General features: G+C 42.4%; 1 protein-coding gene across 1 annotated transcript in view; it reads left to right on the forward strand.

Annotated features, from left to right (window-relative positions):
- Positions 1-19,478, forward strand: part of otofa (otoferlin a) — a 74,537-nt gene that overhangs the window by 51,236 nt on the left and 3,823 nt on the right. Inside the window, 34 exon segments of the mRNA XM_018676022.2 lie at positions 1-79; positions 782-1,005; positions 2,486-2,594; positions 2,720-2,906; positions 3,207-3,327; positions 3,563-3,663; positions 4,153-4,243; positions 4,977-5,093; positions 5,218-5,370; positions 5,811-6,003; positions 6,396-6,520; positions 6,638-6,688; positions 6,690-6,773; positions 7,489-7,650; positions 8,503-8,622; positions 8,705-8,866; positions 8,994-9,156; positions 10,025-10,191; positions 10,402-10,431; positions 10,561-10,698; positions 10,803-10,878; positions 11,979-12,124; positions 12,213-12,347; positions 12,477-12,614; positions 12,739-12,866; positions 13,026-13,196; positions 13,355-13,515; positions 14,130-14,272; positions 14,357-14,445; positions 14,716-14,814; positions 17,603-17,738; positions 17,740-17,845; positions 17,991-18,169; positions 18,560-18,660. Of these exon segments, the coding sequence (XP_018531538.1) occupies positions 1-79; positions 782-1,005; positions 2,486-2,594; positions 2,720-2,906; positions 3,207-3,327; positions 3,563-3,663; positions 4,153-4,243; positions 4,977-5,093; positions 5,218-5,370; positions 5,811-6,003; positions 6,396-6,520; positions 6,638-6,688; positions 6,690-6,773; positions 7,489-7,650; positions 8,503-8,622; positions 8,705-8,866; positions 8,994-9,156; positions 10,025-10,191; positions 10,402-10,431; positions 10,561-10,698; positions 10,803-10,878; positions 11,979-12,124; positions 12,213-12,347; positions 12,477-12,614; positions 12,739-12,866; positions 13,026-13,196; positions 13,355-13,515; positions 14,130-14,272; positions 14,357-14,445; positions 14,716-14,814; positions 17,603-17,738; positions 17,740-17,845; positions 17,991-18,169; positions 18,560-18,660 (4,385 nt within the window).

Here is a 19,478-nt window from a genome sequence, read left to right on the forward strand (position 1 = left end):
GACTCGGATAAGGTCAATGATGTTGCCATAGGGACCCACTTTATCGACCTACGCAAGATATCAAATGATGGTGATAAAGGTAGGTCTGAACACACAGGGCAGCATGTGAGCAGTTATTATTATTATTATTAGCATTGACTAGCTGTCAGGTACATTAATTAGCCAGACTAACTAGTTCATATTTTACTGTATGTAGTAATTAACTGAGGCAGATTGTGAATCGAGCCACATGACCTGCCTGACCCTCTGCTAATGGCTGTATGAATTTAGTGAGTGCCATTCAAATTGACTTCCAATCAATACATACATTAGCATGTGTTAGACCAAACTGCATGATACACTGAGGAAAAACTCTGGGAATTAGTCACACAATGAGACGCCATCAGATGTGGTTAGCCGTATGTGTAAAACAGCAAAATGTTAAATAACGTGTAAAATGATTTTCTATGTGAACAGTTCGACAGCAAAGTCACAGATGTTTGTTTGGATGATTCCTGGAGAAAAATACTCACACATAGAAATGCCTACAATGTGGGGTTTACCAGAAATTTCTGCAAAATGCATTGAAACAACAGCACAGTTGTTTATCTTGATGAATTGAAAATTTGCTGTGGCTGGATGATTACTCCCTCACTTGTGTTGGTAGAACTGGCTCTGTTGAAAAGTTCAGCAAGATTTGGGAACCAGTTTTTAATGGTTTGGATAAAGATATCGACTCATATTATTACCACATGATCTCCTATGAGTATTTCTTGTCCTTTGTTTTTTTAACCATCTCCAGGGTTCCTGCCGACCCTGGGCCCAGCCTGGGTCAACATGTACGGCTCCACTCGTCAGTACACTCTGATGGACGAGCACCAGGATCTGAATGATGGACTTGGAGAAGGTGTGTCCTTCAGAGCCCGTCTCCTGTTGTCCATCACTGTGGAGATCCTGGACACCACTTCACCTGAGATCATCAGCTCCACTGAGGTTCAGGTGGAGTCTGTCTCCAATATCTCAGAGGTGAGAAGACCTGACTGCCAAAACCTCTTCACTGGGGTTTTGGTTAGTGTTTTTGTGTGTATGTGAATCTGTTTGAGGATGTGATTTCATGTGATGGAATTCTTTATAGCAAAGTCAAAGAAAAGCTGTTAGCTTGACCTGAGATCAATGAGAACACAGAGCGGTTTGACCTCTTCTGACCCCACAAAAAACAGTGTGATGCTACGATCCACCGTTGTTAGTCGTTAACAGCTCACCAGGGAAATCAGAAACATCAGATGTGGTGCTCCAAGCAAGTTTACCAGCCATTCAGCCTCTTGGCTGTTTGGGTGTAAATGTCTCCCCTGTGGTTCCTCAGTCATTAATGCCAGCTTGAGTCTGTTACCAGCTGCCAAGTACTTTTTTCTTTGAAGAAGAGACAGATTACTAATTTGAGAAAATAATACCAAGCAAAGAAATACTGTAAATTGGCTCATTTATCTCCCCGCTAAATATTAAACTTAGGTTTTGCTTCATTAATTATTTTAATGTAAAATAGAGATGCCGATGGTTTTGGATCATTCACTCCAGAAGTGCATTTGTCATCTTAATCTCCCGAAGAGGAAAGGATGCTAATAACCGACCTCCGAGGTGTAACAGAAAACAAATTGCTAGTGGAAATGGTAATGTTGCGAGCTGGTTGTTGTCAATATGTGGTTGTCAAATTTGTCAAATCCCAGTTTGGGCCAGGAATCAAATACACTTCCGTTACGGACTTCAGATAGTACAGATTAAGGTCCTGCATTGCATTTATTTTTCAAAGACCAGGCTTCCAATCAAATCAAGTTAGAGTCTTGACTCATTTCTTCTGGGATTTCCCTAAATGTAAACAAATTTGGGAGGAGATATTTCATTTACTTAGTGTAATAATTTGCATGGTTATAGCTAAAATAGTTATTTTGAGAGAATGGAAATCTACAGTACCTCCCGTCTTTGAATAAGAAGCGACTTCCTGTCTGTTTGGAGGAGAGTCCTCATCTGACTCATACTGTAAATTTGTTAAGATTTGGGTTCTATTTATTCCAGCCTGTATGGACATTTCCACATGGACATTCATATGCAGCATCTGTGCCAGGTTTTGTATTAGTATACCGGTGTGTCATTCAAACTGTGTCCAGCCACCAGATGTACTGGATTTAGGGCCAAACTCTATGAAGCAATTTGATTGACTGCTGCAAATAGTGCTTAATTTTAAGAAGGTAATGATCAGTATTTTATATTTTAATATCAACCACATGAATGAATAAAAATATGGTGGAGATTAGTGCACCGCCAACTTTAATGTATAAACTAAAGTGGCTCAGTAATTCAAAGAAGACACAGGTGGGTTTTATGTGTATGGTGAATTATAAATACGAGCTCCTGCAGTTATTGTTCCATAGACGCAGATAATAAAAAGATGCACTTGGCTCCAATAAAATGTTCCACTTTTTCTTTACTGCTCTTCCCCTCACTGCATCAGAGCGTCACAGGGAAAATAGAAGAGTTCTTTCTCTTTGGATCCTTCCTGGAGGCCACCATGATCGACAGGAAGATCGGTGACAAAGCGATAAGTTTTGAAATCACGATAGGTGACTAAACCTTTTTCTCCTCACCTTGTTAACATTGACCTCCACTCTACAAGTTTACAGCGTAACAGTGAAATGTGACCGTGTACGCCTGACTTAACAACCTGGAGTGCTCTGACGTGTAACAGGTAACTATGGCAACCAGATCGATGGTGTAAGCAAGCCCTCGTCGGCGAAGAAGAAGAAGAAAGACGGAGAGAACGAGGAGGAGGAGAGCGAGCTCATCCAGAACTCCAGTGAGGATGAGGCAGATGAGGACGGGGACCTGGTCTCTGTCTCCTCCACTCCGTCCATGAAGCCCGTCATCACCGACAGGTGATGAAAGATCACAAGGGCAAGGTTTAGGGTGTTTAGGAAATGAAGTGTTGCTTATTTATTTTCAGTATAATAAAAACCAAGACCAGCCCTTTATAACTGATTGTGAAGTGCTTTACAATTATCAGAAATTGTACAATTGTCAACAGCCAGGAGCATTTGACTGGTAATAATCACCCAAATTAAAAAAGCAGTTGCACAGTCCATTACATATTTAGTTTATAAACTGAACATTTAGTTTAATGAGTGATAATTAGGATTTCAGACTGTGGACCTAGTAATTTTTTTTGTATGTTACAGAAATTATTTCCATCTTCCTTATTTTGAAAAGAAGCCATGTGTCTACATCAAGAGCTGGTGGCAGGACCAAAGAAGGCGACTCTACAACTCCAATATGATGGATAAGATCGCTGATAAGCTGGTCAGTACGCATCTGTCTTCTCAGTGTGCACATGTCAGGTGGCTGGATGGGATGTAGCGTCAATAAGTGATTGATGATAAAGGATACAAATCACTAAGATGATCAATAATAGACCAAACATATGATAAAACACCCATCATAAAATAAAAATACGACTTTTTAGGCAAGAATAAAGAAAAAAAAGTTACATTAGTCAAAGATACAGTATGTTCCAGTATTTTTTGTGTCCCTACAGGAGGAGGGTTTGAATGATGTTCAGGAGGTGATTAAGACAGAGAAGGCCTTTCCAGAGCGCAGACTCAGGGGAGTGCTGGAGGAGCTCAGCGTTGGCTGCAGGCAAGCTGCATAATAATATTCATTTGTCATGGTCTTCTATCATAACCAACACTGAGACTCAGTGGTCAGCACTGATACAGAGAGCTTCTCCTCATAGAGAGAATTGTAAAAGAGCTGTGGGGTTGTACTTAATAGCCAGTTTTGTATTGAATGCTTTAAAAAGAACTTCTCACGCTAAAGATCGCTAGCTGCCCTCTGCAATCTTCATCAACCCCCCAGAAGCTCCTGAAGGCAGCAGCTGAAGCATCTCTCAAACAGTCATTATGGTTGTCATGGTGAAAGAAACCAGCAGTGTCTTTTTGTCCTCTCTTTTTGTGCTTTTTCTGTGAAATTCTTATAGTTGTTCACTGCTTTGTAAAATGACAAGTGACAAAATGTGTTACGTTTTATATTACAGAAGAATAATATAATACAAAATACGGACTGTATTTATATATCGAGTCAAGCCATATAAGTGTTTTATGCTCTGTCTTTTCTGGTCGTTTCCAGTCGGTTTGTGACTCTGGCTAACAAGGACGTGAACCAGGCAGGCAGAACCAAATTGGATCGAGAACGGCTCAAGTCCTGCATGAGAGAGATGGTACGATTTGTTTTTCTTAAACAGGAAAGACAGCCAGTGCTGTGAGCAGCAGAGGAGAAGCTGAAGCTGTGATTTATGACATAAATTCTGCTGCTGTTCAGTCACTAATCTCACCGTCTTGGAGTCCATGCAAAGGCCACGCAAGGAAATTCATTTCTTTAATACTTTTTTCACTCTGTTGAATAAATCTTCATTCCCAGAATTCACATTCCCTCTGATTCATGTTTATATTCAGTTTAAATTTACTTCAGGAAGATAAGGCAACAGCCAAGTGTGCAAAGAGTTCTGTAAGAAAACAACAGCACTGTGAGCTGTGAGTTAATGTTGACTGAAAAAGAGAAGGCTATGATATGAATAACATCCAGTGTTTGAACAGGTATATGCGGCAGTAATGCTTGAGAAGTGTGCACACCAAAAAAATAAAGAAAGCCTATATTGGTTACTACATCACTGTGTGTCAGGTTATGCGCAAATTATTGTAATGGAGAGTAAAAGTCTTGCAGGAGAACACAAACTTAAAAAAAGATTAATGACAGCACTGAACTCGTAGGTAAAGTCACAGATGTCTAGACTCCATTATATAGAAATTAGTAATTAGCAAGGTACTGCAGAGTCACTTATCTCAGCATAGTTTTAAAAGAGTTGCTTTGAACCATATTTTGAAGAAATTCCACTTGTACAGTGTGTGTAAAGTGCCCCTAAGTTTCATCATCACTGATCTGTCGTCCTGCAGGACAGCATGGGCCAGCAGGCCAAGCAGATTCGGACTCAGGTGAAGAAAAACACAGTCAGAGACAAACTGAAGCTGGCGCAGAACTTCCTGCAGAGGCTTCGCTTCCTCGCTGACGAGGTACAGACTCAGAATATAGACTGTGCACTACACTGAATCAGTGCAGAATCAACATTTATCTACACTGTGGTGGGAAAAGGCACTGGGATTAACAAGAACGCCTCTGCATATTTGTCTTGTCCAGCCACAGCACAGCATCCCGGATGTTTTCATCTGGATGATGAGCAACAACAAGCGCATCGCTTACGCTCGGATTCCCTCAAAAGACATCCTGTACTCCATAGTGGATGAGGAAACTGGAAAAGACTGTGGTAAAGTCAAAGCTGTCTTCGTCAAGGTATGATCCACTCTTCCTGCTCCTTTCTCACTCAACCTTTGTCAGCTTGTCACGTTAAAAAACACTTGATAGAGACCACTCATGATTCTCATTAACAGTTAAAATTGAAACCATGTTAGCTAAAGTTAGACTTTGCTGCTGAGCTCACTGTGAGAGGTCAATATGGGTGAACAGTCACAAAGTGCTGATGAGTATTATGGTGAATAGGCCTGTAAATCTGTGACAGCTGCCAAGAGAGGAGGCTGAAAATCAATGGCAATATTAATATTTATGGATTGGGGCTTGTTGTAACATTGTCTCAGATGGTTACTGATTGACTTGTGGTAAGAGAGAGGAAACAGTGCTGTGTAAGGGATTCAGTGAAATTGCCAACAGTGGATTCCTTTTATTGCAAGAAACTCTTCATAATTACTCTGTCCCTCTCCTTTCTGTATCCCCAGCTGCCCGGTAAGAAGGGGTTTGGTCCTGCAGGTTGGACTGTTCAGGCTAAACTGGAGTTGTATCTGTGGCTGGGCCTCAACAAGCAAAGAAAGGACTTCCTCAACGGTCTGCCCAATGGTTTCGAAGAGATTAAAGCTGCTAAAATGGGCCCTGGTCTTCAGTCTGTCCCTCCTGTCAGCCTCGTCTACAACAGTAAGTTCTGTAAACACCTCATCCTCACTCACTCCTAATACTGTAGCTGCCACTGATGGTAAACTCTGAGTGGATGATTTGTTTAAGTTACCTGCACTGTAGTGTAAAGTTTTGCGGATACTTTTACTTTTACTTTACTATAATTGATTCCTCTATTCATCATCAAGCTCTGCATTAGGTTTTCTCTTGATTTACTATTAAGTTTAAACACTGAAATCAATTACAGGCCAAACACAAACAAAGTCACCCAGAAGCAGACGTTTGACTTCTATTTATCGCTCCTACTCTGTGGTTCTTTTTTCTAACTTCAGTATAAGATTCCTCACAGAGCGGATTGATTGTCAGTTAATGTGACGATTGCGTGTGTGTGTGTGTGTGTGTTTGTCCGACAGTGAAGCAGGTGTTTCAGCTGAGAGCACACATGTACCAGGCCCGGAGTCTGTTTGCTGCTGACAGCAGTGGGCTTTCAGATCCCTTCGCTCGGGTCTTCTTTTCCACTCACAGCCAGGTTACTGAGGTAAAACAGGACTTTGTACAGTATATGTTTAAATTCTGTGTGTTTGACTGTGAACAGCAGCTGAATGAGTGTTTGTATCGATCACGTCAAAGCTGAGTTGATGCATGTGGTGTTCAGGTCCTGAGCGAGACTCTGTGCCCTACGTGGGACCAGCTGCTGGTGTTTGACTGATGTGGAGCTGTTCGGGGAGGCCAGCGAGCTAAGAGACGACCCACCAATCATTGTAGTTGAAATCTACGACCAGGACACTGTGGTAGGATCCTGTTATATGTGAATAAACAGATGCATCGTAGAGGAACCGCTTGTTAAACAGTTTGAAAGGAGTTAGTTTGTGCCAATAAAACTAAAGGTGCTTTGCTTCTCCACCCCTCACGTCTGGTCTGATTGTCTGTCCACCCTCGTCTCTCTCATCCATCCTGTCCTTCACATTAACTCTGACCTTGCTCGTGCTGTCCTGCTGGCTAAACAGAGTGTGAAACCATTAATATTTAAGGCCTGTATGAATTAGAAGTTGTGGCTGTTGTTGCATGAATTGTTTGCCTCATATACTGTAGCTGCTGATTGGTTCTAGAAACATTTTGGAAGAATTTAATACTTTTCCTTTTTCATTTATAAGAACAGCTGGTGCAGTTGCAGGGAAAACTGTAGCAGTAACAGTGGGTGCAAACATAGGTGTAGAAAGTTCATTAGAAAATGCTTACAGACATCATCACTGTTTGACAAGAGCACCTCTTTTTTTGCATTATTACACTGTAATATTCACTCAACGTGCTTGTTAGTTTGTTAGTTAGACTAGATTTTTCTGTTTCCTTTGTAAATTGCACTTTTTTGTAACCTGCTACCACTTTGACCAACACTGACACCATGTGGCCTGCCATGGAAATTGCACCTCCCTCACTCCCTGTCTAATCCCTTCCCTTGACCCCCCGACTGTCTCAACTCCCTGATGTCAACAATGCTGTGTTCAGGGCAAGGCAGAGTTCATAGGTCGGACGTTCGCGAAGCCCACCATCAAGATGTGTGACGAGCACTACGGCCCCCCGAGGTTCCCACCACAGCTGGAGTACTACCAGATTTACAGAGGGAACTGCACTGCTGGGGAACTGCTGGCTGCCTTTGAGCTGCTGCAGGTAAAATACGCGAGAATGTGCATATAAACACACATACATATACATGCAGACACACACATGCTACTCCATTGGGCCTTCCTCTCAAGAGTTTGCATGTCACTGCTTTATATGTTGGTTTTAATAGAAAAGAGAATGAACCACATAGATAAAGTATGCACAAAAGACCACTGAGGAAATATCAAAAATAGCACTCTTCTTTCTCTGTGTCTTGCAAGCTGTGTTTTTCTTTCCATTTATAACTTGTTTCTTGCACTTGCTTGTTCACTTCCTTTATCTCTCCGCCTGCATCCTTTCATTCTCCTCTTTACATGTTATTTATTCTCAATACACATTTCCACTTGTCCCGTTACATTACCAATTCCACTCATTTCCTTTGCTGCCATCCTCTTTCCCCCCTTTCCATCCACTAACATGTTCATTCTTCCTCCTTTCTCCTTTAAAATATCCATTTCCCCTGTTTTTTTCTCCTTCCTCTGCCTCCTCCTGCTGCCTACAGATTCCTTTCGATTCGGAGGAGATTAGGCGAGCTCTGATCGCTGTCCATAACTTTGCTGTTCCCCAAATAAAGGTGCTCTTTCATTCTCTCTTTTCATTCCACAACGTCTTACTCAGTGACTACTTTTGTCATCTGTGTGTACTGCAGTAGCTGTCTTTATCCTCTTCCACCGTGACATTAACTTTTACTTTCTTCTTCAAAATCGTCATGTAAAGCAAAGAAAGAATTAATATAAATATTAGGACTGTGGGAAAGAAATTTGGTTTGGTGTACATACTGCATCATAATACATAAATCTCAGAAGTGTTGCAACCAGATACTGTCAGGTTTACTTCCCCTCACTCTTCCCTAAATAGATTGGTCAAGGAGGCAGGGCTGATCTTCCTCCCCTTGAGGGGCCAACAGACTCTGAGCGTGGGCCCATTCTTCCTGTGCCGTTGGGCATCCGGCCCGTCCTGAGCCGCTACCGCATTGAGGTGAGATTTTAACCGCCAGCTCTACGTTTTCATCTCTGAAGATCCTCTCTCCTCACTGGACTGCTGCTTTTCTCTGGTTCAGGTTTTGTTCTGGGGTTTAAGGGACCTGAAGAGGATTAACCTGGCTCAGGTGGATCGGCCACGTGTGGATATAGAGTGCGCAGGAAAAGGTGTTCAGTCTGCGCTCATCCAGAATTACAAGAAAAACCCCAACTTCAGCACTCTGGTTAAATGGTTTGAGGTGGTGAGTACAACTGCCCACTTGATGTTTAGCCTGTTACAAAGTTGTATCTTAGATATTGAATCCACGTCCTTGTAACAAGCATGAAACTTGACCTAAAATTAGTCTCATTTTCTGTCTTTGTCCTCAGGACCTTCCAGAAAACGAGCTCCTGCACCCTCCTCTCAACATCCGGGTGGTGGACTGTAGAGCGTTTGGCCGCTACATCCTGGTTGGGTCCCACGCTGTCTCCAGCCTGAGACGTTTTATCTACAGCACTCCAGACAAGACTTCCAACAACTGGGCCACTGCAGGTGCTGAGAAGCTGAGAGAATGTACTCAGTAGTCAGCAAGAGTGTAATAACTGTGGTATTATGTGTGAGAGAGTGTGTGTGTTTGGAGTAGCGCTATATTTTTGTTTCCAAGGACATGATGAGATTCTTTTGCTTTTATCAACAGCTGGAGTGTCTCTTTCTCCTGAATTTGTTTTGGGAGAAACAAACACATTTTCAATAGTTGATGACAGGGGCCTTCTGTATTAACTGTGGCATTTTGTAAGTGTGTTTTGAGAGGCTCTGTGTTTCAGAGGAAAATCTAGCAACTTTATAAATGTGTTAGCAGTTACAGTATTATAGTTTTTGTCGTAATTTATCTTAGAAACACACTGAGAATCATTGTTATTTTTTGCCAATGCATCGAGCAATTCGTCATCTTCCTTATCGCTAAGTCAGACTTTTTCCTGTAAACAAATACAAACCGTGAATGTATGAACAGCAAGTTCTTTTGAAACATGCTGATTTTTTGGTTCATTTCTTTGTCAATTCTGAGCATTCTCTCATTCTGAATAAGACCTGTAGGCTCTTAGACTTTGTTTTAACCTTTTCAAAATGCCAGCTGGATGGGACTTAGGGAGGCTTAGAGATACTCTACGTCAAAGAAGGTTAAAACAAACTTTAAGAATTACATTTAAGTACTTCTGATCCAGCTCTCTGGTCACTTAAAGAGTGGATTTTTATTCTTTATTAACTTTGCTGATTTCTCTGCTTGCTTCTCCACTTCCCCTGCCTCTGTCCTCCCTCCACCTGTTATCTTTTCCTTCTCTTGCACGTCCTGGGTGTCCTGTCCTGTCCTGTCCTGTCCTCCTGCCTGCTTGCCGTCATTACCCTCCTGGCCTTACTCCAGCTAAGCTAATGAATGGCTACATGGTCCTTACTAATGGCGGCTCCCAGCCTCGCTCCTCACCCAGCCTTTCCTCCCGCACCCTCTCTCGCCCTGCAGGTGACATCATCGTCAACATGGACTCCGATACTTCAATCCGAAAGATGGACACAGTTGTGAAGCTGGATGCTGTAAGCTTGTCTTTAAGATCACGAACAGTAGAGCATTGCCTGGTCATTTCTATAGTGTGCTACGTGTTTATATATGTAAACTGTGATAGTAGCCGCACTGCTTTATGTCCAGTCCTTTATACCTGCCTCTTTACATGTGCTGCTCCTACTTGCGTCACCCATCGTGTGTATTAACCCTTGTGTTGTTTTATGTAATGCCCCCTATCATAGATGTCTGATGCTGTTGTAAAAGTTGACATGGTGAGTAATCGCTTCTATAGAAATTTGGCAATGAAAATATGTGCTTAAGCTAACTGGTGTCTCATTTACGAATAAGAATAAGAACTGAAGCTACTGGGAGTCACTGTAGTGTCTGAACTTTGTTAACAGACAGAGGAGGAGAGTGACAAAGAGAAAAAGAAGAAGAAGAAGAAAAAGAAGGGAGGAGTCGAGGAAGAAGATGAGACAGACGAGAGCGTGCTGGACTGGTGGTCCAAATATTTTGCTTCAATAGAGACACTGAAGGAGGTTTGTCCATTCTGGTCTCATCTACGCGTGTGTGTTTTGTTTTGTTGACCTCACTGGATTTCCCTTACTCATGAAATCGGGGCTTTTCTCGCCTGGTTTTCCAGACTCTCAGAGCCCAGGAGGCAGCTCAGGCTGAGGCAGAGGAGAGAGAGGACCTGGAGATAGCAGCAGAGACAGCAGGTATTGCACTCCACCAAGTCAGACAGGCTGCCCACCGGCACTTCTCAACGTCTGCTGCTTTGATTCCTTTTAAAGGAATATGTCACCAGTATATGATTTTAAGTGATGATTGTGTTTGTTTCTTAGGATTGCTTGAAGAAAGATTCTTAGTTGTTGTTAAGTATTTTGACTTGATGGGCCTCAGGGTGAAAGAAATGCAGTAATATTATGTCAGTTGCACTGCCTGAGATAACAGAGAAATTTGTTATGGGTTCAACTAATATCAGTCGAGGAAGTGTGCTCTTTGGGAGTCTTATGGCTGAGTCTGAAATCACTCCCTGTTTACTACTTACACTTTTTCCGTTGATGGATGAAAAAAGTAGTGTCGACTGCATGAAAACTATTTTCTGTTAACAAATCCATGTGAATGAGATAGTGATTTTGGATGCAACTTGAAATGTGAGTCCTAGCACAGAGCATGCAGAGGCCTCGCACATTCATCTCCATCATCCCACAGATCCATCCTTTATCCATGTCCTAAGTGGACTACAACATTTATCATATTCGTGACCATTTTCCCACATTAGCATCACCTTCCAGCTCTTCATTGCACATGAAAGTTGGCGGATGCAGAATCTACATCTGCACTAACATGCTTACATATGCTTTAATTACATAAAAGCATAAGTTATTACTGTAAGACTGAAGTCCATGGACTATAAAATGTCTTTCAAGGCAGTACTTGTAGCATAGGAATAAACATTACTGTGAAATTCAATGTCAAAATTTGGTAAAGGATGTAAACAATTGAGAAGATGGTCGACATTGGTTTGTGTGTAAGATTTAAACTACATATGTTATAAACCTCGGTTTGACAGGGTTATCTATCTTAAAACATTTCCTTATTTTCCTAACTGAACACCAGGCTGCAAAAGTCAAAGAGTTTTAGAGTTCTTGATTATTTGACAACATGATTTCAGGGAAACTTATTCTCCTCATAAACAGACCTGTCAGCTTTCATGTTGCGTGACACGTGTCGTGTTGTGTGCAACCCTGTCTCCCCTCTTCATGACTCCAACCCCACTTTGTCCACCTCCACCTTCACTCACCCGCCCAATCAGATATCAAACCCGATGACCTTCTTCTGAAAGGCTCCAAGACAAAAGAAAAGATCAAAGAGAAGAAGAGCTCCAAGGACAAGAAGAAGAGTCAGGCTGCAGACGGCGCTGAGAAACAACCGGTTAAAGCGAAAGTGGACGAGCTGATGGTGAATATCGGTAACATTCGTACTTTGACAGAAAATTAACCCAGCACGCACACATTCTCACACTTAATGTATTTGATATCACATGTAGGTGTACAACAAGGAGCTAGAGAGTGAGTATGGCAACTTTGAAGACTGGCTTCACACTTTCAACCTGTACAGAGGAAAAGCCGGGGACGATGACGAACATGCTCTGGATGACGACAGGATTGTTGGCAGATTCAAGGTGGGAAAACGCAGTGTAAAAACAAGCACATGCCTGCACACAAGAGCTGACAGTGAGCATGTTATTATATTATATTTATTATATATATATTATTATTATATTATAACCTGCTGTTCTCCTCTGACCCAGGGATCCCTATGTATGTACAAGTTACCTCTGTCTGAGGAGATCACCAGAGAGGCAGGATTTGATCCCAATATGGGCATGTTCCAGAGCATCCCACATAATGATCCAATCAACGTCCTTGTCCGTGTCTATGTGGTCAGGGTGAGTGACCTTCTCACCATTTGAACATTTACAACAGATAAAAAATGTAAAACGTATCCTAATAAAGAGAATCAAATAAATATTCTCTCTGCGGTGTTCTGTTTTATTCTGTTTTCCACCTCAGGCTACAGATCTCCATCCTGCTGATATCAATGGTAAGGCTGATCCATATGTTGTCATCAAGCTGGGCAAGTCAGAGATTAAAGACAAAGAGAACTACATCTCCAAACAGCTCAATCCTGTATTTGGCAAGTAAGTCAAGAGAACGCTAAACCTCTCCTCAGATTTTGTTTGCACAGATTTTTTGCTCAGCAGTATTTTGAAACTGTTTCCTTAATCTTAACTTACCTTTTATTTCCCACACTCATTTCTGTCCACCCACCACTCATTCCACTACTCCTCTGTGTTCAGATCATTTGACATCGAGGCCACGTTCCCCATGGAGTCTATGCTCACGGTGTCTGTGTACGACTGGGACCTGGTTGGCACTGACGACCTGATCGGAGAGACAAAAATTGACCTGGAGAATCGTTTCTACAGCAAATACAGAGCCACCTGTGGCATTTCATCCAACTACTCTCTGTGAGCATCAGTGTGTCTTTGTCTTTTTTTTTACTGCAAATGCAAAGATACAAAAATAAAACAATTCAATCGAGCCTCGAAATTTGCTTTGGATTATTACACATATGAGTATGATGGTTATTTTTTCCAGTAACCTCTTTGTTATCTCTTAATGTTAGCCATGGATACAATGTTTGGCGAGACCCTATGAAACCCAGCCAGATCCTGGCTAAGCTCTGTAAGGACGGCAAGATTGATGGACCTCATTATGGGCCCGGAGGAAAAGTGAAGGTGGCGAGTCGAATCTTCCTGGGACCAACAGAGATTGAAGATGAGAATGGTACTGCTGTTTTTTTCTCCTAAGGCCGTAAGGCTGATTAAAGGTCCCACGCAGAGGATTTTAAATGTCACTGTTTGAGTCTTTTGTGTTGATCCCCAACCAAGATGCTGACAAATTTGCTGCCGCCATCATTGTGAAGGCTTCATGCCATGCCATCTTTCACTTAATCTTTGCTGTTTTTTGTGGCAAAAAATTCTGTCCTTCCCTGTTTTGCTGCGAAAACAAAAAAAACATTCCTTTGTGCTTTGACGTAATAAAAAATGTTTTCATCCAACTCAGTGTCACAGAGTAAAAAACAGGACTGCACACATTTCTCTGTTAAAAGATTTTTATCATACCACAAACTTCTAACATCCATACTAGGTTTTCTGCTGCAATGACCAACATGTTTTATGTGCATTCATTATATGCATTGATCCTATCGTCAATGTAAAGCTCATCAGATATTGGCATTAGTCCTAGAAACTCTGTTATTTGTTTGGTTTGCATTGAGACAGGACTATAACTAAAATAAAAACAAATCTGATGATACTGTTTTATTTTGATTCCAAGCGTTTAGATGTTTTGCTTTCTGTTTCTCTTCTTCTCTTCCTCTATTTGTATCGATCTCCCAGGTCTGAAGAAGCAGACTGAGGAGCATTTGGCTCTGACGGTGCTGAACCACTGGGAGGAGATCCCCAGAGTGGGCTGCAAGCTCGTCCCCGAGCACGTGGAGACCAGACCCCTGCTGAACCCCGACAAGCCTGGAATCGAACAGGTAGGAGAGAGATGCTCTCATCCACAGTCATAAAACAGATGAAAACAACAGTTAAACTCTGTTGTTTTGTCTTTGTGTCCAAAGGGCCGTATTGAGATGTGGGTGGATATGTTTCCTATGGACATGCCTGCTCCTGGACCCGCGATTGACATATCACCACGGAAACCAAAGAGGTACACCCTGACTGGAGCAAATTAGGAAGATAGAAATTTGAATGACAATGAGAAAAAAGCATTAATCTAATGTGTCTTAAATGGAAAATTTGTTTATTGCATTGCAAAGTGTCTAAATTCTGTAGTTTTTTTTTTTTTTCCAACAGAATTAGTAATTTTATCCCCAGGTTAACTTATGGTGAGTCTGTTTGACTAGTTAGCTCTCTATTTACTGCCAAATATAAGTCCAACTATGTGTGTGTATGTGTTCCTTCCTCCCCCCCTTACCAGATATGAGCTCAGGGTGATTATTTGGAATACAGACGAAGTAATACTGGAGGACGATGATTACTTCACTGGGGAAAAGTCCAGTGACATATTTGTCAGGGGGTAGGTACAGCGGGATGCGGCGACCAAGCCTCGTCCCGTGGGTGTGAGCTGTGTGTGGATTTTTTTTTTGCAGTTAATCATTTTTTTTGTTTTGTTTTGTTTCCATTTTTTCTGTGTGCGTGTTTGTGTCGTTCTGTCTTTGTGTTTGTGGTGTGTCTCCTGTGTGTCTGTCGTCCTCTCTCTCTTCTCTGGTCAATGCTCTGCTGGATGTCTAGCTTTGAGCTTCGTGTTGTTATTTGGAACACTGATGACGTAATTCTAGAGGACGATGCTTTCATGACAGGAGAGAAGATGTCTGACATCTATGTCAGGGGGTAAACACACGATCCCATCGCATGGCTCGTACAACTACCCTTCTTTCCTCCACCTGAAGCCCTTCAATCAATTCTTTATCACCCCTTCCACTTCCTGTTTTAGCTCCTCATCCAGCACGCAACCTCGCTTGTTTACAAACTCTCCCCTCAGCACGCTGTAAACTAATGATAAATGAAAAAATTGTACAGTGAGGACCGAACCACATTGTTCAGTATGATAATAGATCTGTCAGATCTCAAGAAATCACTAGTGAGAACCATCACTAAAACAGTCATACAGCATCCCATCTGATACATCAACATGGCTGATATTGTTAGCCATGAGACATGTCCAATATCCACTCTACTTTTACTCCCTTCCAGTTCTCTGCTTCTTCAGGTGCTCCACTGTGTTCAGAAGCTAGGTGCTAACTTTGTCTGTTTGCTGTTTGGCGTTGGGACAGGTAGCTTTCATCTGATTTTTTAAAAAAAAGCTTTCTTGACAAAAAGGACACAGACGAGAGCGGTGAGAGTGAACAGGCTGTCAAACCAAAATAAGTAGTTAAACATCAAAGCCTCACAGAGCAACTGAGTTTTCTCTGTGGCTTTGTCATTACGAGCAGCCGCTTTTCACATCACAGTCATTTGATCCACTGTTAATATTAAAATATCAATTAGAGCACCTGTAATAAATGGTACTAAATAATCTGTGTGGTTTGGTCCTGCACTGCAGTTGCTACTGGGCATTACTGTAAAGAAAGACTTTTCAGATATTTTTAATTAAAAAAAAACTTTTTGCATGTAAGTATGCTGTACACTGATCAGCCACAACATTAAAACCACTGACAGGTGGTCTCATTGCATTGTCTCAGTACAATGCAATGATCTGCTGGGGAACCTTGGGTCCTGACATCCATCTGGATGTTACTTTGACACGTACCACCCACCTAAACACAGTTGCAACGTCACTCCCCAATGGCAGGGGTCTCCCACCACTCCTCACTAACTGCTCAGAAATGTCTCGATGAACATGACAAAGAGCCCAAGGTGTTGACCTGGCCTCCAAACTCCCCAGATCCCAGTCTGATAAAGCATCTGTGGGATGTGCCTGGAACAAGCCAGATTCATGGAGGCCCCACTCTGTAACTCACAGCACCCAAAGATCCTCTGTCCAATGTCATACACCACAGGACACCCTCAGAGGACCCGTGTCCATGCCCTGACAGGTCAGAGCTGTTTTGGTGACATGAGGGGGACCTACATAGTATTAGTGGTTTTAATGTTGTGGCTGATCGGTGTATATGCAAACAATACGCATGCCTGTCTGACAGAGCTCCAATGTTTTTAACAACATTGTCATTCAGCAGCCTGAATATTGGATCGTTTTTCGTTCGTTATTGGTGTTGGGATTTTGCAGAGCCTCCTAACTCCTGCATTATTTAACCAGACTCACTTCTCCCTCAGCTGACGTGGTGTCACCCACGGATGTGTCGCCTTGGGAACTTTACTGTAACAAACGGGGCGGCATCCTCAAACAACCCTAAACACCCAGAGGATGACAGGAGTATTTTAGAAATCATGATCACTTTTGTTCTGTGCTGTAGATCGTAGAGGCCGAACCAGATGTCCTAACATAACAGTAAACAGCAGGGGTTGTTTCAGATGGATCCAATGTTGTGATACAGTAGTGATGATTCAGTCGTTAGGTACCATCAGCTCAGGCGTGTTTGAGTGACATTGTGTCATTTTGCAGCTGAGCTAAAACTTCCCAGTGTTTTCTTACTGATGTATACGAGTGCATCTCAGTTACCAAATCATAGCACATTCCTTCACATTTTTCCAGTATTTATCAAGATGTTTCAAGCTGTCAGGTTACATTATCATGTTTTTAATGTTGCGTTTTGAGAACCTGAGAGTGCAGATTCCCTCTGTGCTCCTCCTGACCAACGAAAGCCAGCCTCACTCAACTGATCTCCATCCGGCACAGACTAACCTGCTATCTGCATCTAGACACTAAAGATGAACCATTTTTTGTTTTTTTAAGGAAATGTTTGGATAAATTTCACTAATGGCATTTCTGCAAGCTTGGTGTGTGCATGGCTTTGAAAACAGCATGAAGATCCAACATCAAATCAGATTTTTATGTCCTGCTCAATTACCTTTATCTTAATATCACACACACACATACACACACACATATGTATATATATATATATATTAATCTGATTTGCTGTTGGGGAGTCACATGGTGCATTTGTGATTTTGACCTATTAGCATCATCTCTCTTGTTAGCAGACTGATATATTTCCTATGCTCCTTGTTAAATCAACCAAATTAATACACAGCAACTGACAGACAACTGCAGTTTTCCCACATATTAGACTTTATAAGTGCATGACTAAACAATTAAATCTCTTCACTCATCTTACCACACCATGATTCCAAAGGTCACCCACAGTCCGGTGACCCTTACCTTGCCTGTGACCTTCCCACAGGTGGCTGAAAGGGCAGCAGGAGGACAAGCAGGACACAGATGTGCACTATCACTCCTTGACTGGCGAGGGCAACTTCAACTGGCGCTTCGTCTTCCCCTTTGATTATCTCATGGCCGAGGAGAAGATTGTCATCTCGAAAGAAAGAGTCCATGTTCTCCTGGGATGAGACCGAATACAAGATCCCTCCTCGCCTCACGCTGCAGGTGTGGGACGCCGACCACTTCTCGGCTGATGACTTTCTGGGTGAGGACTGACGGAAGCTGGTTGGATTCTGATATGTTTTGCACCTTCCCTCTCTTTTGTTGCTTGTTTTCAGCAGAACTTTCCATTTGTTTTACCAAGAGCATCACTTCCCTTATTACCTGACTGCTTTGATTAATACTTCCAGGTGCAATTGAGCTGGATCTAAACCGGTTCCCCCGCGGCGCCAAGACAGCCAAGCAGTGCTCCCTCGACATGATCCGGAACGAGCAGGAGCTTCCCACCATTTCCATCTTCAAACAAAAGAGGGTGAAAGGCTGGTGGCCGTTTGTTGCCCGTGATGAAAACGATGAGATGGAGCTCACGGTAAGACGCTCGTGAAATACTGAGCACAGCAGCGTGAATAAAATCACAACTGCTTACTGAAAATTATATCTTTTGTTTTTTTCTCCTGTTTTTGCCCCTTGTTTCTTGAAAAATACTGAATACCTCTAGCCCTCTTGTTTTATCAAAATTCTTCAAATTCAAAAATCTGTGGAGGAAAAATCACCTTTTTGGTTTAATGGTTCATAAGTCGTGTCCACACTAAAGCCTGAATCTGTGATAAAGGAGTCTTTAAGTCAGTTTAATTGGTCAAAAGTCAGAAATGCAGCTATGAATGTCCTCTGTGCCAAGAAAAAAGGTAAGTATGGAGTAGTAGTAAGAAAAAACTGCACAGGGTGTCTTTAATTTAATATGTTATCAATGTCACTGCAGGGCAAAGTTGAGGCTGAGCTTCACCTGGTGACGGCAGAAGAAGCAGAGAAAAGTCCTGTAGGGTTGGGACGAAATGAGCCGGATCCACTGGAGAAACCAAAGTAAGATGCTGACATTTTATATTTATTTAAGATATACATAGATTCAATCTCTCACAAACACTCACACAGCTACATATGTGTTACTTCTACAATTAAAAGCTGAGGATGGTTGTGTTGATCTGAATAAGGCGCAAACATGAGCAAATGTCCCTTAAATCTTCTGTTCAGGCAAATCATTCTTACAGTGCAAAAAGCAGTGTGTCAGAAAATTGAACCGAAATCACCACCAGGTGAGATTTGATGTAATTTCAGTTGAGATTTGCTCTGGTTTGACCGTGGTGCTGCTTTCTGCACTGTCAAAAGGCCACTGTTACACTTTCACACTCGTTTCTCCTCCTACCATCTCTTCAACTGTCTCCCTCTGTCTCTTCCCTCCCCTCGTCCCTTCCCCCCTTTCTGTGTGTGTGTGTGACTCCTCTTCTTCTTACCCTTCTCCCTGATTTTTGCCTCCATCTGCATTCCTTCCCCTCCTTTTCCTCCCCTCTCCCTGCGAAAAGTCGCCCGGACACCAGTCTAATGTGGTTTCTGAGCCCCCTGAAGTCCATTCGTTACTTCATCTGGCACAACTACCGTTGGCTGATCCTCAAGGCCCTGGGGCTGATGCTACTGCTGCTAATGCTGGGCCTCTTCCTCTACTCAATCCCTGGCTACCTGGTCAAGAAGATGCTGGGGGCCTGACGCGCTGGTAGCCTCCGCCCCCTCCTCCTCGCTGTCTCTGCTTCTCTATTTAACCCCTCGCTTCCTGGATTCTCCTGTCTTACCTGTAGCGCCCTCTCCTCTGTGCTGCCAAATTTCTTTGTCTTCTTTTACTCCTCTTC

The sequence above is a fragment of the Lates calcarifer genome, linkage group LG7_1 (assembly GCF_001640805.2).
Source record: "Lates calcarifer isolate ASB-BC8 linkage group LG7_1, TLL_Latcal_v3, whole genome shotgun sequence".
Taxonomy (NCBI): domain Eukaryota; kingdom Metazoa; phylum Chordata; class Actinopteri; family Centropomidae; genus Lates; species Lates calcarifer.